The sequence below is a fragment of the Saimiri boliviensis genome, chromosome 10, assembly GCF_048565385.1.
Source record: "Saimiri boliviensis isolate mSaiBol1 chromosome 10, mSaiBol1.pri, whole genome shotgun sequence".
Lineage (NCBI taxonomy): Eukaryota > Metazoa > Chordata > Mammalia > Primates > Cebidae > Saimiri > Saimiri boliviensis.
This window is the reverse complement of record NC_133458.1, coordinates 107,396,375-107,419,970: the sequence shown is the minus strand read 5'-3', so window position 1 is coordinate 107,419,970 and position 23,596 is coordinate 107,396,375. Positions and strand designations below refer to the sequence as shown.

Sequence of the window (23,596 nt, the reverse complement as noted above, 5' to 3'; positions counted from 1 at the left end):
TTTCCTCCTGTGCCCCATCTGCCCCCACACAGATTTTATTTCTCATGTCCCACCCATTCCCATTGGAAATGTAACGTGAAAAGCCTAGTGGAAGACATGGTGCCTTGTTCTCGTGCTTGACACACAGGCGTGACTGCAGCTTCCCTGGCTAAACTCTACCTTCTGCTTTAAGCCTTGGGACACCTGTGTTCATTCTCTGAACATTCTGATGAAAGGCCCTGAATCACCATGACAACTCATTATGGCTCTTGCAAGGGAGAAGGAGGAGGGGGTTTAGTTCACGTCCTGAGAAAAAATTCACCTGCTTAAGTCAACAAAATGATTCTTTAAAAGCCCAAAGGAGCAAATCATCAGTAGCACATCTAGAACCACACCGCCCCAAGGCCACCAGGGTGGCCTGGCAGCCTTGAGCGTGATGTCGGGTGGCGCTCTCTGCGCTTTGCGGGCAGAAGATCTTTGTGGAGAGAAGCATGGGGAGGGTGACGTGCGGTACAAAGCAGGAACGATGGCTCTGCGCGATGGCAGCAGACAAAGGTTGCCATGGCAAGTCTGCTCGAGAGGCAGGAGGGGAAGCTGGTGAGGTCTGATGCTTCCGGCTGCTGATGCCGTGAGCAGAAATGTCCTTTCATCTTCTGCTTTTTTTTTCAAACCAAAAAATTGGCTTTTCTTCCACAGGAGCTTTCAACCCCAATTAAGAGACCATTTCTGCAGCCCACGTTTGTCCGGCCTCACAATGACAGTTTGCCATTTGACTCAGACACCCATCGCTGTGCTGATGCCCACAGCTGTGATTACAGCTCTGAGGGGATCGATGATAACCCAGGCTGGCTCACAGGCTGTCACCAGGCTCCTGTGCTCTTTGGGGCCTCACCAATTACAGACAATCAGCCTTGTCTGCTGGGAAGGGTGAGCTTCCGGCAGCAAACACAGACCCCATTTCTTGCTTTCATCCAGAGGAAAAAAAAAAAAAAAAAAAAACTGAGTGAATTGGGCTCACAGAAAGATTGTGTTAAAGCTGGGGCTAAGCGATGCCAGGAATAACCCTACCCAAATGCTAGGGACTTGTATGCTCTCTCAAAAACGAGGTTGTCTTTAAGGAAAAGAAAATGCAACATGTACATCTCTGGACACCAACCCAACCTGACGGTCGGGCATGAGCTGGTGTCACCATCATAACGCTGGTTGTCTTTCCGACCGCCCTCGGCTTTAATTTGCCTTTGCGGCTAGGCATGTTCCACTAGCTTTCTGGGTGGGCCTCAATATCCTTATCCATGAAAAAGATTGTCAATAATGTAATCACTCCTCATAAATATTTTGAGGATGAAGACAATAACAGAAAGCACAACACATAGGATAAAACATAGCCAAGCTCATAGTTGCTATTTAATGAAAAGTAGCTACAATTATAATAGACATGCCTTATATTATGGGGGATTGATAAGATTTTTTTGAGAAGTATCTAATTAGTGGAGCCATCTTGGACTGCTGAAAAAAATGGAATATGACATTGTTTTTGTTAGAAGGTGCGATCGCCTAGTAATGCTTCAATTTTTGTTTTGTTCCATTTTGATTTGGGGCAGGGGGAGCATGAATGTTCAACTTGAACACAGCCAGGAGAGCCCCAGGAGAAAGCTGATCATCCTGGAAGATGGTTGCACTTCATCCTGAAGACTATCCTTCAAAACTTTTTTTTATAAGAATGAAAAATTTGATGCAACACAAATATCTTAGGTATTATTTATATAGATTAAGACGCATTATAGAAACTCATGCAGTACTATTTTTTCAAAGAATATTTAGATAGTGGGAAACACTCGTAATAAAATGATAAGGAAAGCACCATACAGATAATCCGTATGTGTTGTATTATTTCAATTTTGTTTGTAAACATACATTCACATGTAGATACTGAACTAACAGGGAATATGACAAGCTCCTATGTCCTTTCATTTTTATGGTAAATGTCCAATGCCTAGGTAGAAAAGGGACAATCTTTTTTAATTTTTTTGAGACAGGGTCGCAGTCTGTCACCCAAACTGGAGTGCATAGCGCGATCTCAACTCACCTCAACTTCCACCTCCCAGATTCAAATGATTCTCCTGCCTCAGCCTTTCGAGTAGCTGGGATTATAGGCACGTGCCACCACACCCAGCTAATTTTTATATTTTTAGTAGAGATAGGGTTTCACCATGTTGGCCAGGCTGGTCTTAAACTTCTGACCTCAAATGATCCACCTGCCTCGGCCTCCCAAATTGCTGGGATTACAGGTGTGAGCCACTGCACCTGGCCCATAATCATTGTTTAAAGAGGAATAGTAGAATCAAGATTGCCATTGAAGACAATAAATTGCCAGTGTGGAAAACTAAAACTATGTGGAGAAAACCGGAAAAAACTTCCCAAAAATATAGAAGAGAAGATGACCAAAAAAAGGGAAATATCAAAAGAAAGAGAGAAACCATGGAAGAGATACCCAATCTGTGGAAAACTGAAGCCCCTGAAAAAGAGTGGCATGGCCCACAATGACTAACACACAGTAGAAGAAAAATCTCCATGCTGCACAGAGCTGAGTGGTGGATCAGCAGGGCTCAGCAAATGCAGGGAGGGTAAAATGAGAGCAGCAGGCTGGGCGTGGTGGCTCACACCTGTAATCCCAGCACTTTGGGAGGCTGAGGTGGGTGGATCAGGATTTTGAGACCAGACTGGGCAAAATGGCGAAACCCTGTCTCTACTAAAAATACAAAAATTAGCTGGGTATGGTAGTGAGAGCCTGTAGTCCCATATACTTGGGAGGCTGAGGCAGGAGAATCACTTGAACCCGGGAGGCAGAGGTTGCAGTGAGCTGAGATCGTGCCACTGCATAGCCTGGGTGACAAGAGTGAGACTCCGTCTTGAAAAAAAATGGGGGGTAACAAATGGAAAAGAAATGGAAAAGTAGATCTTGGCTCACGTATGCAACTAAAAGAAAAAATAAGTCAGCCACCAGCATCCAGGCCTCTTGTAAAGGGGTAGACCATGCATGCACTTGCCTGGAATCAAAACCCCGGCCTCTGCAGGCGCACAGCTGTCCCGCTAGGTCCCTAATTGCTGCCACCCTCCGTCTCTGGATACTCAGACTCTGCCTTTTGTAGGCAAGTGTGGCGAGGACATTCCTGGAGAATCAGGACTGAGGTTCCAGTGGCTGGAAAGCTGGCTGGCCTTCACCAAGGCAAAGTGCAGTCAGCAGTGCATTGGCTGTGGACCGTGTGCAGTAGCCCCCTCCCCTCGCTGGAAGGGCAACGGTGACAGCCTGTCTTTGCTGTGATCATGGCCAAGGAGGCTTCTCCAGCTGCATACCCACTGACAAGAAGAAAATTTTGCTGGGAGTGAAGGACGCTGCTTTTGCTGAGTCATTGTTGCTGCTGGGTAGACTGGTACAACTCACAGCAACATACTGAAGCTTTGCTGACAGCATAGCTGACATCTTCTTTCCCTTCCCTCCTTCCCTCTCTCCCTCCCTCCCTCCCTCCCTCCCTCCCTCCTTCCCTCCTTCCTTTCTTCCTCTCTCTCTCTTTCTCTCTTTCCAGGCTAGAGTGTAATCCCTGCAACCTCCACCTCCTAGGTTGAAGCTATTCTCTATCTCAGCCTCCCAAGTAGCTGGGATTATAAGTGTCCGCCACCACACCCAGATAATTTTTGTATTTTTAGCAGAGATAGGATTTCACCATGTTGGCCAGGCTGGTCTTAGACTCCGTACCTCAGGTGATCTGCCCATCTTGGCCTCCCAAAGTGCTGGGATTATAGGCGTGAGCCACCATGCCTGGCCTGACATTTCATTTTCATCACTTCCCTATTTAATATCACTTATGTCTGATGGAAATTGAGGTAACCAAAGAATTTGAGGGAGGAGCACTTGGAGGGAGAGCTCTGAGCCTGGCCACAGGGCTTGCGGGTCACGGAGAAGGCCGCCATCAGTCCCCAGTCCCGGCACGTGGCCTGTTCAGGTTTCTCTTTGTCATCCGGGTGAATTAGAGTTCACTTTTTTTTGCCCAGATTCTAGGACTAGGCATTATAAACAAATTCCCTCCATGACTCTGAAGCACACTGGATGTGGTAGCCAGATTAATGCAGAACCAAAGATTCAGGGCTTGGTTCCCAGAATCTGTGATTGTTTCCCTTACAGGGAAAAGGTGACTTTGCTGATGTGATTAAGTTGAGAGCCTTGACTGGGGAGATTATCTCAGATTGTCTGGATGGATTCAATCCAATCACATGTGTGCTTAAAAGTGGAAACCGGAGCCGGGCGCGGTGGCTCAAGCCTGTAATCCCAGCACTTTGGGAGGCCGAGGTGGGTGGATCACGAGGTCAAGAGATCGAGACCATCCTGGTCAACATGGTGAAACCCCGTCTCTACTAAAAATACTAAAAATTAGCTGGGCATGGTGGCGTGTGCCTGTAATCCCAGCTACTCAGGAGGCCGAGGCAGGAGAATTGCCTGAACCCAGGAGGCGGAGGTTGCGGTGAGCCGAGATCGCGCCATTGCACTCCAGCCTGGGCAACAAGAGCGAAACTCCGTCTCAAAAAAAAAAAAACAAAAAACAAAAAACAAAAACAAAAAAAAAAAAAAAAAAAAAAAAAAGTGGAAACCGTCTGGGCGCGGTGGCTCACACCTGTAATCCCAGCACTTTGGGAGGCCGAGGAGGGTGGATCACAAGGTAATGAGATCGAGACCATCCTGGCCAACATGGTGAAACCCCATCTCTACTAAAAAATATAAAAATTAGCTGGGTGTGGTGGTGCGTGCCTGTAGTCCCAGCTACTTGGGAAGCTGAGGCAGGAGAATTGTTTAAACCCAGGAGGCAAAGGGTGCAGTGAGCTGAGATTGTGCCACTGCACTCTAGCCTGGAGCCAGACAACAAAGCAAGACTCTGTCTCAAAAAAAAAAAAAAGAAAAAAAAAAAGTGGAAACCCACTTTCTTATGTTTTATGTGGTCAGAGGGAGATGTGGCCATGAAGGTGTGAAAGGAAAATAAATCTCAGGACCCCAAAATCACTAAGCCAAAGGGGAAAGTCAAGCTGGGAACTTCTTAGGCCAAACCTGCCTCCCATTCTATTCCTAAAAGAGATAGCTACTAAGATAAAAAGCTACATGACTCCCTCACAAGGAATTTCCTTTTGAACGAAAGACAGAAAGTCACAGAACTCAAAGTCACCCCTCTGCCCACTGACATAGCTGCACATCTGATTGCCTCCTTTGGAAAGGCTAATCAGAAACTCAAAAGAATGCAACACATTTTCTCTTATCAACCTATGACCTGAAAGCCTCCACCCTGCTTCAAGTTGTCCCAACTTTCCAGACCAAATGTACATCTTATATCTGTTGATTGACGTCTCATGTCCCACTCAAATGTATAAAACCAAGTTGTGCCCAACCACCTTGGGCACACGTCATCAGGATCTCCTGAGACCATGTCACGAGCAAGCATCCTTAACTTCAGCAAAATAGACTTTCTAAGTTGATTGAGACCTGTCTCAGATATTTGAGATTTACAAAAGAAAGGTGAGAAGGATGGGACATGGCTGGCTTTGAAAATGGAAATGGGGATGTAGGCCAAGGAATTTCAGAAGCCTCTACAAGCCAGAAGAGGCAAGGAAACAGATTCGCCCTGGGCCTCCAAGGTATCAACTTTGGTTTTAGCTCAATAAGACCCAGGTCAGACTTCCGACATACGGAACTGTAAAGATAATCAATTTGTCTTGTTTTGAGCCACTAACATTTGTCACAACATCAACAGAAACAAATACTGGGGCACATAAAATTCTCAATCCTGTTGTGCAGTCTTAGGACTGGAAGTGGAGAGACCTGTCTGCTAGTTTCACGCGGCCACACCGGCCACGTGCTTTGCACGAAGGTGCTCTCCGGTCTGTGCCTCACTGTTCCCACCCACTGAATGGGCCTTCGCCAATTCTCAGAGCCTTGTGGAAGACAGTATCTGAAAAGGAAGCCCCTTTTTCCCAAAGTTAACAATGCTTTTCTAATGAGACTGTCATCTCCTTGACCCAAGCAAAGTGATTAAGGGAGCGTTCTGGGTTTAATATAGTTCATATTCCATGCTAGGAATATATATATATTTAATGCATCAGTGACTTTTTAATCCAAGTCATCCCAGTGCCATTTGTCCTGGAACCCCAGCGGGATAGAAATCCCATCATGACTGTCCTTTGTCTATCTTGCTTCCTGGTGTACAGTCTGACACGCAGTCACTCTCAACAGACACACGTTACATGAAGAGAATGAATTCAATTGGTGCACAGAAGCAGCAGCATCTTCAAGTAAATGACTGGTTCAAAGACAAATAGCATTTCTAGCCTCTGAAGCCTGGTCACAGCTGCTACCTGTGCTGCCCTCAGAGGAAGATCACAGGCTCTGAGCCACACAGATATGGGATCTGTAACTTACCAGCTAGGAGCCAGCGGGCAAGCTACCTAATGTTCTGGGCCCCAGTTTCCTCCCCTGTAAAAAGGGGTATTAAAATGTTTCTTCACGTGTAAAAAGGGGTATTAAAATTCAAAGTGTTATTATGAGAATTAAATGAGCTAATGCCTGGAAAATGCTTAGGCACAGTGGCCGGCGATAGGAATCCCACACGAATGTTAGTTGCTGTAGTTATTTTCAGGCACCCCCTGTGTCATAGCTGCTATTCTACCTGCCACAGCTAGGGGCCTGGGGAACTGAGTGCCCTGCCCTGGGGAAGTGAGTGAAGGACAGTACTGGATCCTAATCCACATCCTGCCAATACCAAGACCAGCATCTTCCCAGGAGCTCGGTTTTGTTTATTCTCCAGGAGAAATCTGAGGACCTCACAGGAAGCATGAGCACCTCTTTTCCCGCCTGCAGCTGCAGTCCTGTGCAGAGCCCGCGCATATCCAAAGTGGCCCTCCCGTATCCCACCTCACCTGGATCACTCCTCCCCCTTCTCCGGCTTTCCCAGCCAAGAAGGCCTCTGGCAGCTCCAGCATCTTCCCGAGCCAGTCCATCATCACGGTCTCCAGTTCTGTACACGCTGGGCTTGCGGCCTGTGGTGGGGAGAGGGAAGGGATTAACCAAGAGCCAGGCATTGCAGAATGTTGGGAGCAGCAGTAACAAGGGGACTTAACCTTCCACTAAAGCCCAGATTAAAATCAGAAATGATTCAAAGGCCTGAAGTATGTTTGACCTAGACTCATGCAAGGAGATTGGCTGGGGGGGAACACATGGGCTACCGTAATGAACCTTACTCCACTGAGCCCTACTGCATGGACACTGAGGCCTTGCTAGTATATTCATTTGTTCATTTATAGAAGGGTCCAGAAAGCCCACTGGCAGACTCTCCTCCATAGTCACAAATGAAGGGAATGAGGAAGTGGGCGCTGGGCAGCTGTGACCCTCTGGGCATTCTGAGAAGTCATTGATCTTGTCTTGTAAGCTCCCAGTGACTGCTCTATGAACTCTCCCCTCTCTGCAGAGGCTGGTCTTGGGCCCCACCCAATGGCGGATTGAGCCTCCACCTTCATGAAGGTCTCCAACATAAGGGGTCCAAGGCGGGGCTCCGAGGTGCTCTCGTGCCTAGATATGCATCCTGATGCGTCGCTAGTATGATCTAAGTGAGAAGAGTGCCTTCTCCCTTCTGGCCAGCCCATCCTGCTGGGTTCTACCCTGGCCTGGCCAAACCCAGCTCTACCAGTAGCCTATGCGCTCTGCCAGGGACCAGGTATCAGGCAACGCAGCCTGAGAGACAGCAAGGCCCGAGGGGAACCAGATTGTCCTGGAATGAGCAGATAGAGATGGATGCCAACTACCCCTGCAGGGAAAGAATGGGTTTGGGTCAGCAGAGCTAAATGAAATCCTACAATATCCAGTGGAAAGAAATGCTCTTTAGGAGAGAGTGTGCTCAGCTCAGGCCACACTGAGGGGACCCAGGCCAGCCTGCCCAGCAGAGAGGAGGCCCCAGTGCCCGACAGAGAGCAGCACAGATACTACTGGCTGGAGCCAGTGATGGGTTTTTCAGCCCTGCCTGTGGGGCCTTTGATGCCTGATCCGGCGTCGCAGCCCAAAGAAGAGCAAGCACCAGCCTGGTGAAGCAGAGGTGTCTCAGTGGTGTGAATTCGTAATTAACAGCTCCTTTTACATATCACAGCATGCCACATAGACTGATGCCTACGAGTCCACCTGGCTCCAAGCCACAGACAAGGTGAATGCTCTGGACCCCGAAGGCCAAGGACAACCCCTGGCCTTTGAGAAACTCCCCAGGGCGCAGCAGCCCTTGGACACTGACCATCAGCTGGCAGCTCTACCTCCAAGCTGTCTGCATTTGGGAGGTAGGCATCTTTCCTCTAAGGCTGTGCCTGGAGCAGAGAGCCACGGGCGGAGCCAGCCCTGCCTGCCGTTCTTCAGAGCAGGGACTTTTCTAGGCATTTTACCTCCAGATAGGGTGGAACTGGTGGTATGCAGGCAGGAGCTACGCCCATTTCCAGAGATCCCCTGCTCCAAGGCTCTCAGCACATCTGATGGGCTGGTTGGGGCCTCTCCCCAGGCAGCAGCCCTGGCTGAGAACAGATGGAATGAGACAGGGGCAGTAGTGGTTTTCAAGCTGTGGAGGATATAGAAATTCTCTGAGCTGCTTGGGGAAATGCAGATTCCCAGACTCGGGCTGTAGAAACTCTGGGCCCCAGACTGTGATGTTAGTTCATACCAAGTGTTTCCAACACACCCTGTGCAGAATGGACTTTGACTTGCTGAGACGTTCTCTGTTCTGAATCCCTCCTTTCTCAGAGGCACCTTCTCTGATCTGAATCCGTTCTCCTCTCTGCAACAGTGGCTCATTTGCCCACAGATGGCACTGCCATCTGCTCAGGTCCCATGTGCATAGGTACTGTGTCCCCACCCCGGGATCCTGCCACAGGCAGGACCCTTTCTCCAGACACACCTCGACACTCACCCAGGAGAAGCCGATGCAGCCGATGGCCCCACACAGCATGTCTGCAAGCATGGCTGGGTACGAGCTGGCCGTGGGGAAGTAGGCGAAGAAGTAGGGGCTGTGCCAGTGCGTCACCTGCATGGGAGGATGGAACAGCTACTCAGGAGCGAGGAAAGCTAGGCCTCAAGAGAGTGAGGGACCCAGGTACCCCCATAACCCCCAGTCGCCAGGTGCAGCCAGACCCAGAGTTGGGTCAGTACAGTTCCCCTAATGTCAGCCATCCCTGTACCTTCCTCCATTACTCTAGAGCATTTACACATCACCTTACCATCCCCACTCCAAATCAGCTCCTCCTTTTTGATGCTGGAACACACTTGCTAGCTCAGAAGGAAATGTTACGTCTCCAAAATATAGTGAAAAATCCTTATCATTTTCCATAACAAACGTAGTCTCAAAAAAACCACACCGTGCTGCACATTCTTGCTCCCGTGCTCTCGTCAGTGAAGGTGCTGCCCCAAGGCTGATCGCTGCGTGCCAAAAGCTTAGTTTCCCTAAAACTACTCTAAAAAAATAAACTCTCCATTTAAAGAAAAAGAGCCTGATTTTTGAGGTTTCTTCAGGCAAGCCACAAACACGCGTCTGGTCTTTCCACTGCCCCTGGCTCTTCTAGAGGAGCCGAGTCATTCCCTCCAGCCAAGCAGCTCCATCAGCCACCAGACATCTCGCCTCTGCTGTCCTTCAGCCTGGCCACTGTCCCTTGCCATTTGCTCTGGCTGGGGGCATCCCACCTTTCTGCAGCCCATAAGGTACACACCTGCTGTGTTCTGGACAAGGCACAAAGGAAAAGCTCATGTGGGTTGGGAGGGGACCCATAAGGGACAGTGACAGCTCCATGTGGCACACTTGGGGACAGAGGGTTTCGGGATCCAGGAGGCGAGGGTTGCCGTGCACACCTAGGCAGGAGCCTCTCTGGGTTGGGAAGGTCTCCATGGTAACAAGGGCCAGCTTTGAACATCTCAGAGTCTGAAAGGATGATCCGGAGAGGACAGAGGAGCGTGTATAGCCTAATCTTTGCATCTTTAAATTTGTTTCTGCCAATGTAGTGCCTGCCATGAAGGAACAGAATAAAGCCCTCAGGACAATCCTCAGCCCCTGTGCAGTGAGAAGGTATAGAGACTGCCATTCGGACCCCTCTCGGGCTGTGACCATACACTGCTTTCCAAGAGACATTGTCCTGTTCCCCATCATCGCTTGCTGGTGCTCCCTGTCCATCTTGCCTGTGGGAATTGCATGGCGTTACCTGGACTGCAAGTTCAGCAGGGACTCTGATTTGCTGGGCTGCCCTAGACAACTGACTGCACCTCTCTGTGCACGGTCATCCCCTCAGATAAAATGAAAGCACATGGTCTGGTGCTTCCTCCAGGCCTGGCTCAGAATCCCAGGGGCTGAGGATATGTTGTCCAGCTTGGCTGCTCTGCTTTGAATGTGAGTGTCTATGCACCATTCGTCTCAAAATCCTAACCCCCAATGTGATGGCATCAGGAGACAGTGTCTTTGGGAGGCGATTAGGGCATATGGGTGGGGTCCCCTTAATAAGATTAGTACCCCCTACAATGGGATTAGTGCCCTCATAAGAAGATGCAGAGAGCTGGCTACCTCTGGGTTATGTGAGTACACACGGGAAGGCGGCTGTCTGTAAACCAGGGAGCGAGCCCTCACCTGCACCTAATGCTTTGATCTCAGACTTCCAGTCTCTAAACTGTGAGATATCAATGTTGTTTAAGCCTCCCAGTCTACATCATTTGTTGAAGCAGTCCAAGCTAAGATATTATCATTTCACCCAGTCTGGGAAGAGATCCAAACATTTCTTTCTCAATAGCACTCATCTTTAAGTGCATGTTGTCTAAGACGTAGCACGAGCAATCTCCCGATTGTGAAGGCAGCTGACTGAGAAAGCTCACCAAGAAGTAGGAGTGTTCAGAGGTTTATTTAATAACCACAGCCACCCCAGGCCTGCCAGGGCTGGGGGAGTGGTGGAGAGAGGGCGCCAGCCCAGTCTAGGCTTGGGAGCTCAGGTGCGGGACATTGGTGGTGAGGCTGAGAGGCCGAGAGGAGCTGTGTAGGCTGTGATGCCTTCAGCATCGCAGATCCAGGCCCACGGCATTGTTAGGGGCTAAAAACATGCTTAAATTTCTTTTATAATCAGGAGGAAAAAGAAGTGAACTTTCAGGTTAAAGAAAAAAAAAATTTATGTTAATGTATGCATCTTTATGCCAATGCATTTGTAAAGCATAATTTTCCCTATTTCTAGGGAGGAAGGAGCCGATGAAGACAAAGCTCCCAGGGCCCAGGAGAGTAAGAGCAGCCAGGCACCTGACTCGCCCCTCAGCACCTGGAGACCCTGTGTGGCTTTGTCTCCCTCCTCTCCCTGTGGCCCCTGGGCTGGAAAAGGACAGAAGCGATTTTTGATTAAGCACAGATGTGTGCTCCTTTGCTTCACTCTCCGCTGAGATGGCTGGGCCTGCACGGCCTGGAAGCTCACCTGGTTTCCTGCAATCACAGGAGCTGGCAGGTTGCAGCTCCCACCCAGGGCCCCTGCCCAAGGCCTGTGCATTTCTCAGCTCAGCTCCACGCAGTGAATACCCCCACAGAAGGAAGCAGGAGACTTCAAATCCTCCCCCCAGTCTCCTGTAGTCCCCACTGCCTGACATTTAACCATGCCTCCCTGAAGGGTTTTATGCTGAACAGCTTAGTGCATTTGCACCATTTCTAGCAAGAACCCGAATCCCGTTGTTTGCTCAAAACACAAATGCCAAGTGAGAATCCCCTGGAAGAGGAAACCGGAGCAGTGTGGTGAGAGAAACTGGTCCCTGAGGTCCAGGGCCTGACGCCCAGCCCCGCTCCATGATCAGAGGCCTGTGATCTTGGCCGACCTTATGCCATCCCAGGGCCTTGACATTCTGTGTGAATTGAATGAGTGGGTCCTGATGGTCCCACACCCCTTTTCTACAAGAATCACATGTCGTTGCTCATGGGCCTTACAACCACAGATGTGCCGGGTGGTGACAGCAATCAGCCAGTGTAGCCCATGGAGATCTTCCCTGCCTGAACTCTGCACATTGTTGCATGAAAGGGCAGGTTTGGCCACCCTGATGAACATTCCTGATCTGGAAACTGGCCGGGCGGCAACTCTCCAGACCCCTGACCAGGACAGAGCGATATTAACCAACAGGCATTTAGGTGAACTCCTTGGCAGGGAAAATCTACCGTGGAAGCGTAGAGCTGAAGGGAAGTTCCTCTGAGCTCCAGCCCTGCTGCCCTGTGAGTGCGTATCGGAGACGGCAGCCAGTCCCGTTTATCTCTGCCCTCTGTGTACTCCAGGCCTACTGGCTTCAGAGAAAGAGGGCTCCCTTGGTGGGCAATGCCACGCTGCCTACTCTCAAACTAAATAAAGCGTCTCTTCCATATATGCAAGTTACCTTTTGCTAAACACAAGGATGGTGGAAGTGCGCTTCATTTGGGGCAAATGACTTACTTGAAAGCAGCCACCAGGGGCTCGCTTCCTGATGTGTATGAGGACAGACTGTATGTACCGGGTGTCTCCGGGCAGGGAATGAGTCTCAGGGCACTTGGAGGAAAGAGCTTCACGGCCTTTGGAGCACGCAGGATTTGGGTTGGAATCCAGCTTCATCATTTACTAGCTGTGTGACCTGAGGTGGACCACCTAACCTCTCTGAGCCTCCATTTCCTCAGTTGTAAAATAGAAATGACAAAAGTTGCTCTCCAACCTGACTGCCATGATTCCCTGAAAAAACACATGTGAATTGCTCAGAGCCCAGTAGGTGCTATGTGAGTGCTAGCCCTCCTGTTTTCTGACCTCGGGAGCACACTTACCCCTGGCATGATTATCTTCTCAATGTCGCTGATGATGTCCTCAAATGTGTCTGGCTCCTGGGGGGCAGCAGCAGGGATCAGCGGCCGCAGGTAGCCGGGCTCCACGTCAGGGTAGACCTGGCGTCCCTCAATGCCTTCCAAGTAGTTGGCCACGTAATCCACCATCTCCTTCCCTCTCCTGCGAAATTCACTTGCATTCATGGTTCCTGGGCTCTGTCAGAGGTGAAAACTGCAAACAGAGAGAAAATGAATTAATTTACATTCCCACCAACAGTGTAAAAGTGTTCCTATTTCTCCACATCCTCTCCAGCATTTGACCCAGCAATCCCATTACTGGGTATATATCCAAAGGATTATAAATCATTCTACTACAAGGACACGTGCACACGAATGTTCATTGCAGCACTGTTTACAATAGCAAAGACCTGGAACCAACCCAAATGCCCAACGATGATAGACTGGATAGGGAAAATGTGGTACATATACACCATGGAATATTACACAGCCATCAAAAACGATGAGTTCACGTCCTTTGTAGGGACATGGATGAACCTGGAAACCATTATTCTCAGCAAACTGACACAAGAGCAGAAAATCAAACACTGTATATTCTCACTCATAGGTGGGTGTTGAACAATGAGAACACATGGACACAGGGAGGGGAGCACTACACACTGGGGTCCGTTGGGGGAAAATGGGGGAGGGGTGGGGGGGTGGGGAGGTGGGAAGAGATAGCATGGGGAGAAATGACAGATACAGGTGAGGGGACGGAAGGCAGCAAACCACACTGCCAAGTGTGTACCTATGCAACAATCTTGCATGTTCATCACATGTACCCCAAAACCTAAAATGCAATAAAAAAAAATAAAAATTAAAAAAAAAAAAAGAAAATGATTCAGTAAGTAAACTTTGCAGACTCTTGAACTGGAAGGTGGAGATTCTAAGCAAGCCATGGGTAGGGCCACCTGGGCAGTGACCGCATACCCTGGAGACCACTTGGATCCCAAGTAAGGGAGCTTCCCTGCCACGTCTAAAGGAGGTAGAAATTGCACTGGATTTGGGACTATGGCAAAAGCTGCGTCTCCTCTTTACTAGCTATTCCACCGGTCTCTTTATTTCGGTTTCTGCGTTAGTGAAATAGACTAAAAGCACACATTTATTTTTTCTTTCTTTCTTTCTTTCCTCTCCTTTTTTTTTTTTTTTTTTTTTTTTTTTTTTGACAAAATCTCTGTTGCCCAGACTGGAGTGCAATGGCGCTATCTTGGCTCACGGCTGCAACCTCTGCCTCCCAGGTTTAAGCGATTGTCATGCCTCAGCCTCCTGAGTAGCTAGGATTACAGGCACCCACCACCACGCCTGGATAATTTTTGTATTTTTAATAGAGACAGGGTTTTACCATGTTAGCCAGGCTGGTCTCAAACTCCTGACCTCAGGTGGTCCACCTGCCTCAGCCTCCCAAAGTGCTAGGATTACAGGCATGAGCCACCACACCCAGCCTATTTTCATCATCTATTCCAACTTTAATGAAAACACTGGTCCAAGTCCTGCCTCTGCCCCTTACCTGCCTTTGAAAGAGACAATCTTGCCCCTTAGAGCCCCTTTCCTCATCTGGGAAATGAAGACGGTGATGCTGACCTCTCAGGAAGGTATGAAGTCACAATCACACAATATACTCAAGCCTCAGCTCTGAGCCTGGGGCAGTGCATGCCCTCAAAGTTAGTCTTCTTCCCTCCTCCTGATTCTGCCACAGATGGAGCTGCACCTTTATGTCCCATCTGCTTTTCGAAACGAATGCTCTCCTCCCTCCTAGCATAAGTCATATGCAGGCAATTCTCCTTATTGCTGATAGCTGTATTCTGTCTACAATAGTTGCCGTGAACTCTGAATCAGTGAATACTGAACCATTTCTTCTAGGGGAAATACTGTTTCCTGAAGAGTGATCCCAACATTTTTGTCAACAAATCAATACAGAAACTTTTTATGTGTTTTTAAAAGACACCGTATTTAGCATATATCGATTCATTAACATTGGACTCACAGCCAATAGCACCGTCACTCTTGACTGGGGAAGCTTCTCTAACATGTCTGTTTTCTCCATAAGGCACATCTTGTGCATAGGACGGCTAGGCAGCCCTTCGGCACCTCATTTGGTGGTCATTTTAAACAGCAAAATCCCCAAGGGGGAAAAAAAAAACATTAAAATGTGAAGGACGTGGCACTAAATAGACAGAGAGAAGGACACATGTTTCCAGTATGAGAGCGGAAGCCAGAAAGCAGCGTCCACGAGTTCTGCCTCAGCTGGGAACATGTGCATCGGACAAGCACATTCTCCGCCATGCTACACATATGCACGTCCCTCAGTGGTCTGAAAAGCACCACGAGTATTGAGATTCATTGACCCTGGGGGGTTACACACGAATTTTAGCAAGTGAGAGAATTTGCCTATGTGGAATCTGTGAATAGGAATCAATTGTATTTTCAAAACAGGACAGTTAACAACACAGAGAAAAAGATAAGCCTAGAATCCCACCATCCGAAATTCTGGCATGTGTCCTTCTAGAATTTTTATTTTGAGAGGGAGTTTCACTCTTGTTGCCCAGGCTGAAGTGCAATGGTCTGATCTTGGTTCACCGCGACCTCTGCCTCCTGGGTTCAGGCGATTCTCCTGCCTCAGCCTCCTGAGTAGTTGGGATTATAGGTGCCCGTCACCACCCCAGCTAATTTTTGTACTTTTAGTAGAGATGGGGTTTTACTACGTTAGTCAGGCTGGTCTCAAACTCCTGACCTCAGGTGATCTGCCCACCTCAGCATCTCAAAGTGCTGGGATTACAGGCAAGAGCCATCGCTCCTGGCCTCTAGAATATTTTCTATTTGTGAGAGACAATTGCATGCTAGCCAAGGGATACATTTTCAAATCCCTTTCATACTCTAAAGTTGTACAATTTAAGACAGATTTTCCCCTGGGAGTGAAGTGCTTAGGATGACTCTAAATTCACTGTTATTAGCAGTGCCAATGACTTTAATATCAGCTTCCCAGCAATTCTCCATTTTCCCCATTGCCCAAACTGGGACTTCTGACAATTTTTGTGAGGTTAAAAGCGGTAAAGAAAAATTGTTCTCTAGACACTTGTTAAAAGTGACAAGACGGATTTTACCCAAGACCACTGCAATAGGGATAGAGTGCTACAAAAGGGAAGGGACTGAGCTCAACTCCAAAATCAACAGGGCACAGAGGGACTTACAGTCAACGGGCAGATGAGAAATCCATGGGTGGAAAATTAATAAGATGAACTTGGGTCAGTATCAAGGGTGGAGGGGAAAAGGGAAACTCTGATTAGATACAAAAGCTGGAAACACACGAGCTTGATTGGACATCAAGAGCGTGCTCAGCTAAGCTGTTCCATCTTGGGGCAGAGGAGCTTCGCCGAAGGTTGGTCAAGGTCCTTTGACAAAGGTACACCTGCTTGAATGTGGTTTTCCTTCCATTGGCATTCTCTCAAACACTTTTATTTCCGTGTTCTCTGCTAGATGAACGGTTACAGCAGTTTTTATGGTATTTTAAGGCTTGTTAGATCCAGCCCCCATATTAAAGCTATTGGTTGAAGAAGCATTTCTCAGCTAGTGAGTGTTTGAGCGGCAGTGATTGAGATGCAAGATTAGACTCTAAATTATAGCAACAGCGAATGCCAAACTAACAAGCATGAGAAAAACCACAATGAATGAAGTTCTGTTGCATCTCTGTGCTTCTTAAGCCAAGGACCAAGGAGTGTCCTGTTCACCAGCAAAATATCATGGCCACCTGCTACTTTAATCTTGTTTAAAGTGACTATTTTAAATTTTGCACATACAGTGAAACTTGGTTTTTACCTCAAGTGGAAGTACTTCAAATTAATGTGACTCAGGTTTTTAAGCCAAACAGTATCACGCTGCAAATCTTTTTGCTAGCTTTTTTTTCTTCACTAATTTCTAAGTACATGACATTAAAGGTAGTAAAGTACATTTCTCATATTGATAAATACTTTTCTTTTTTCTTTTTTTCTTTTTCTTTTTTTTAATTACTGTCATCCATTGACCATTTTATTTTATTTTTTTATTGTACTTTAGGTTCTGGGGTACATGTGCAGATCATGCAGGATTGTTGTATAGGTACATACATGGCAAAGTGGTTTGCTGCCTTCATGCCCCCATCACCTATATCTGGTATTTCTCCCCGCATTGTCCCTCCCCACCCTCCCCACCCCCTGCTGTCCCTCCCCTAGTCCCCCCAACTGACCCCAGTGTGTGATGATCCCCTCCCTGTGTCCACGTGTTCTTATCGTTCAACACTCGCCTATGAGTGAGAACATGCGGTGTTTGGTTTTCTGTTCTTGTGTCAGTTTGCTGAGAATGATGGTTTCCAGATTCATCCATGTCCCTATGAAGGACAGCAACTCATTGTTTTCTATGGCTGTGTAGTATTCCATGGTGTATGTGTGCCACATTTTCTTTATCCAGTCTATTGTTGATGGACATTTGGGATGGTTCCAAGTCTTTGCTATTATAAACAGTGCCACAACGAACTACTTGTGCATGTGTCTTTTTATAATAGAACAATTTATAATTCTTTGGGTGTACACCCAGTATTGGGATTGCTGGGTCTAATGGAATTTCTATTTCTAGGTCCTTGAGGAATCGCCACGCTGTCTTCCACAATGGTTGAACTAATTTACACTCCCACCAACAGTGTAAAACTTTTCCTATTTCTCCACATCCTCTCCAGCATCTACTGTCTCCTGATTTTTTAATGATCGCCATTCTAACTGGCGTGAGATGGTATCTCAATGTGGTTTTGATTTGCATTTCTCTAATGATCAGTGATGATAAGCATTTTTTCATATGTTTGTTGGCCTCATAGATGTCTTCTTTTGAAAAGTGGCTGTTCATATACTTCACCCACTTTTGAATGGGTTTTTTTTTTTTCTTGTAAATCTGTTTTAGTTCTTTGTAGATTCTGCATATTAGCCCATTGTCAGATGGGTAGATTGCAAAAACTTTTTCCCATTCTGTTGGTTGCCAGTTTGCTCTAATGATAGTCTCCTTTGCAGTGCAGAAGCTCTGGAGATTGATTAGATCCCATTTGTCTATTTTGGCTTTGTTGAAGGTGGGTAATAACAAATCTCTCTGAGTTAAAGGAACATGTTCTAACCCAATGTAAAGAAACTAAACACCTTGAAAAAAAGGTTAGATGAAATGCTAACTAGAATAACCAGCTTAGGGAAGAACATAAATGACTTGATGGAGCTGAAAAACACAGCACAAGAATTTCATGAAGCATATACAAGTTTCAATAGCCGAATAGATCAAGCAGAAGAAAGGATATCTTTTTTTTTTTTTTTTTTGAGACAGATCTTGCTCTATCATCCAGGCTAGAGTGCAGTGGCGTGATCTTGACTGACTGCAACCTCTGCCTCCCAGGTTCAAGTGATTCCCCTGCCTCAACCTCCCAAGTAGCTGGAACTACAGGGTATGGTGGTACACGTCCTGCTAATTTTTCTTTTTCTTTCTTTCTTTCTTTCTTTTTTTTTTTTTTTTTTTTTGTATTTTTAGCAGAGATTGGGTTTTGCCATGTTGGCCAGCCTAGTCTTGAACTCCTGATCTCAGGTGATCTGCCTGACTCAGTGTCTCAAAGTGCAGGGATTCCAGGCATGAGCCACCATACCCAGCCAATAAATACTTTTCTATTGTGTGATTTCTCACAAGTATTTCACAAGGTGAATGTGCCATGTTCACAACATGTACCTCTGTTGTTGAACACTTATATTATTTCCAATTTTCACCCACATAGTGGGAAGCATTGGTGTATCTCAGTAGCCAACACTCCAAGACCAAGAGCCAAAGAAAGGACTGTGAGTCACACCCTGATTCTACGTATTAGCTATTGTAATCACATGTATTAGCTATTGTAATAGTGTGTATTAGCTGTACAACCAGCGCAAATTGCTGCCATGTTAAACCTCATTTTCTTTAACTGGGAACACAAATCATGACAACAATAGTTTAGGTACTCCCTGTTTTATTGCATTTTTTACAAATAGAAGGTTTGTGGCAACCCCGAATCCCAACATGTGCTCACTTGATGTCTCTGTGTTACATTTTAGAGATTTTTGCAATATTTCAAACCATTTCATTATTATTAATCTGTTATAGCGATCTATGGTCAGAAATCTTAGTGTTAACTATTGTAATTGTTTTGGGACAGCATGGACCACACCCATATTATGGTCAACTTAATAAATTTGTGTGTCTGACTACACCACTGACCCATTGTTCTCCTGTCTTTCTCCTTTTCTTGGGCCTCCCTGTTCTCTGAGTTGTGGCAATATTGAAATTAGGTCAGTTAATAACCCTGAAATGGCCTCTAAGTGTTCAAGTGACAGGAAGAGTAGGTAGTATGTCTCACTTTAAATCAAAAACTAGAAATGATTCAGCTGAGTGAGGAAGGCATGTCAAAAGTTGAGCTAGGTCAAAAGTGAGGCCTCTTGCCCCAGACAGGAAAAGTTCTTGAAGGAAATTAGAAGTGCTACTCCAGTCAGTACATGAATGCTGAGAAAAATAGCCTTATTTCTGATACGGAGAATGTTTTAGTGGTCTGGATTGAAGATCAAACCAGCCATGACATTTCTTTAAACCAAAGCTCAATCCATAGCAAGGTCTTAATTTCATTCAATTCTATTAAGACTGAGAGAGGTGAAAAAGTTGCAGAAAAAAAAGTCTGAAGTTAGCAGACTTTGGTCCATGAGGTTTATGGAAAGAAGCTGTCTCCATTACATAAAAGTGCAAGGTGAAACAGTAAGAGCCAATGGAGAAGCCATGGCAAGTTATCCAGAAGATCTAGCAAAGATAATCCATGAAAGTGGCTACAGTAAACAACAGAGCTTCAATGTAGACAACATAGCTTTCTGTTAGAAGAAGACACCCTCCTGGGCTTTCATAGCCAGAGAGGAGAAGTCAATGCCTGACATCAAAGCTTCAAAGCACAGGCTATCTCTCATTAGGGGATAACACAGCTGGTGACTTTAAGTTGCAGCCTGTGCTTACTTACCATTCTGAAAATTCTAGGGCCCTTAAAAATTATGCCAAATCTACTCTGCTCGTGCTTTATAAATGGAACAACAAAGCCTGGATGACAGCACATCTGTTTACAGTATGGTTTACTGAATATTTGAAGACCATTGTCGAGACTTACTTCTCAGAAGGAAAGATTCCTTTCAAAAATATTACTGCTCATTGACAATGCACCTGGCCACTCAAGAGCTCTGATGGAGATGTACAAGGAGATGAATGTTGTTTTCATTCCTGCTAACACAACATCCATTCTGCAGTTCATCTCTCAAAGAGTAATTTCGACTTTCAAGTCTTATTACTTAAGAAATGCGTTTCATAAGGCTACATCTGCCATACATAGTGATTCCTCTGATGAACTTCAGCAAAGTAAATTGAAAATCTTTTGGAAAGAATTTACTATTCTAGATGCCACTAAGAGCATTTGTGATTCATGGGAAGAGGTCACAATATCAATATTAACAGGAGTTTGGAAGAAGTTGATTCCAATCCTCATAGATGACTTTGAGGTTCAAAATTCCAGGGGAGGAAGTCATTGCAGATATGGTGGAAATAAAAAGAGAACTAGAATTTTCAGTGGAGCCTGAAGATGTGATTGAATTGCTGCAACCTCATCACAAAATTGGAAGATTAGTTGCTTCTTGTGGATGAGCAAAGACAGTAGTTTCTTGAGATATGATCTAGTCTTGTTGAAGAGACCATGAATATTGTTGAAACAACAGCAAAGGATTTAGAATATTACATAAACCGAGTTGCCAAAGCAGCAGTGAGATTTAATTGACTCCAATTTTGAAAGAAGTTCTACTGGGAGTAAAATGCTATCAAACAGCTTCAAATGCTACAGAGAAATCCTTCATGAAAGGAAGCGTCAATTGATGCAGCAAACTTCATTGTTGCTTTGTTTTAAGGAATTGCCACAGTTATCATAATTTTCAGGTACTGAGGAAGGAGATCCAGGCATCTAGGATCACCTCCCCCTTGACCTCCTCACTGCAGTTCAAGGGAAGAAAAGGCTGGCCAACTGGCGCCTCCTAAATCACCTTCCTATAGATGGCAGGCATAGTATGGGGAATCTCTCCAGAAGGCACTGTTTGTACTTAAACAAGATCAAACCTCCACTCCACTCCTCCTCCATCGGCCAAGACCCTTTCATACGTGATTTCTAAAACTGTAAACCCAAGATGCTTTCATGTGTAATTTCTAAGGCTGTAAACCTAAGATCCTTTCACGTGTAATATCTAGAGTGTAAGGCTATATAAAGGCAGAGTTTCTCTTTGTTGAAGAGCTCGGCTGTTAGACAAAGAATTGTCGCCTTGCTCCGGGGCTGTAATAAAACACCTCTTCCTTCCTAGTTCAGTGTCCCAGAGGTCTGTTTCTCACAGCCGATCCTGCATCAGTACCACTACCCTGATTGGTCAGCAGCCATCAACATGGAGGCAAGCCCCTTCACCAGCAAAAAGATTACATTTGCTGAAGGATCAGGTGATCCTTAGCATTTTAGCAATAAGTTAATTTTATATTAAGGTATATACTTTTCATATATAATGTGATTGCACACTCAACAGACTACAGTATAGTGAAAACAGAACTGTTGTATGCACTGGAGAGTCAAAAACTTCATGCGACTCACTTGATGGTGGTCACCTGGAACTGAATTTGCAATATTTCTGATGTGCAAACTCCGAAAATTTGAGACAGGTATCAGTTATTTTATAAAGTTTATTTTGCCAATGTTGAGGACACGCCTGTGACATAGCCTCAGGAAGCCCTGACGACCTGTCCCCAAGGTGGGACATGAGCATTTTTATACACTCCCAACAGGGAGTGTATAAGAATGCTCATTTTAGGGAGACATGAGACATCAATCAATTTGTAAGAAGTACATTAGTTTCGTCCAGAAAGGTAGAGGCAGTACAAATCAAGGCCCCCCCACTGGGGGCTTTCAGGTCACAGGTAGGTGAAAGATAGATGGCTGCATTTGTTTGAGTTTCTGATAAGTCTTTCCAGAGAATGCAATCAGAATATGCATGTATCTCTGTGAGCAAAAGGATGACCTGAATAGAACGGGAGACAGATTTGTCCTGAGTGGTCCCCAGCTTGAAAGGGCCTAAGATATTTTCCTTTCACGGAGATATGCCTATAACACCCCCAAGAATTTTTTTGTTAACAACTAAATAAATAAATGGTAACAATTTAGCACTCAGTAAATATCAGCTATTAGCTTTTCTAAATAATCCTAAAATGTGCAACCTACTGTTAACATTTCTACACACTTTCTTTTGCATTAAAAATTTATAAAAAGAACACTTACACTTATAATTCATTTAGAACAAATTCTTCTAGAGATAAGTATTTGTAGTGTTTCAAAAATATATTGCCAAATTTTCCCCAAAAACACCTTTTTTTTTAACCAAATTACTCTCCCAGTAGGGAATGTTCAAGAATGCTCATTTGACCATACAGTCACTGGGACTGAATGTTCATCTTAAGTTTAACCAGCCTTATAAGCATTAATGATTCTGTTGTAATTTTTTTTTTGAGACAGGGTCTCACTCTATCGCCCAGGCTGGAGTGCAGGGGTGTCATCTTGGCTCAGTGCAACCTCCACCTCCTGGGTTCAAGCAATTCTCAAGCCTCAACCTCCCAAGTAGCTGGGATTACAGGTGCATGCCACCAACAGGGTTTCACTATGTTGGCCAGACTGGTCTCTAACTCCATACCTCAAGTGTTCCACCTGCCTCGGCCTCCCAAAATACTAAGATTACAGGCGTGAGCCACCACACCTGGCCCCATTGTGCTTTGATTAATGAAATTGAATAGCTTTTTTGTGTGTTTCTTTGACATTTGGATTTTTTTCAACGAATTTCTTGCTCATTGCATTCTTTTCCACTAGGGTGTTAGATATTTCTTATTTAATTGTGAGAGTTCTAATATACTAATACTTCTACTCTTACGTCTGTGAAATGTTTTGCAGGCATTTTTCTCATTTTTATTGAACCCAATTTGCTTATAATTCTATTCTGATCTGTAAGAATTTTAATTTTTATGTAGTGAAATCTCATAATCTTTTCTTCAGGACTTGAATGATTTGGTGTACAACTATTGGCAATGCCTTTTGAAGCAAATATTCTAACTGTATTTACCCCCCTGAGGGGCCACACAAGTGAGGCAGCAAGCTGAAGACTCAGAAGGGATAGCTGGGCAAGGTTCAGAAAGACGCTCAGCTTCCAGGAATACCAGCTTTAAGCCAAGCACCAGGCCAAAGCACGTGTCTCTTCGTGCTGCGTAAACAAACGCAGCAGGCAGACACATACAACACACCCCAAAAGAAATATTCCTAGTCAAAGTGTAAAATAAGACCTGGTCTTATTTTTTAAATTATTCTCTGTTATTTATTCACAGATTATTTCCCAAAAAGACCTTTTTAGAAGTCTCTTAGCACAAAGCCACAGAGAATCTTGTCCTCATTTTGTAGCTGTTTGATATTTTATGCTCCCGAGCTGTGTAAATATTAGCTGGAAGACTTCGCCTATGATAAAGGCTGTGGCTTATGCCTCTCCAGGCCCTTGAAACAGCTTCTGTTGACATAATCTGCGCAGTGTTCCAGCAGCTGCACACCACGCTATTCTCCACGCTATTCTCTACTCCACACCATTGTTCACGCTGCG

General features: G+C 45.7%; 1 protein-coding gene across 4 annotated transcripts in view; it reads right to left on the bottom strand.

Moving 5' to 3' along the window:
• The window catches only part of DDC (dopa decarboxylase), a 99,113-nt gene that overhangs the window by 61,879 nt on the left and 13,638 nt on the right, over nt 1-23,596 (bottom strand). For all 4 annotated transcript variants that reach the window (XR_005577297.2, XM_039462140.2, XM_039462139.2 and 1 more), the window contains exons 2-4: nt 12,828-13,056; nt 8,955-9,068; nt 6,934-7,053 (exon numbers count right to left, since the gene is read on the bottom strand). Coding sequence is in view for 3 of the 4 variants with exons in the window: in XM_039462140.2 (XP_039318074.1) it covers nt 6,934-7,053; nt 8,955-9,068; nt 12,828-13,028 (435 nt within the window). In the remaining variant the exon portion in view is untranslated. The remainder of the gene's footprint in view (nt 1-6,933; nt 7,054-8,954; nt 9,069-12,827; nt 13,057-23,596) is intronic.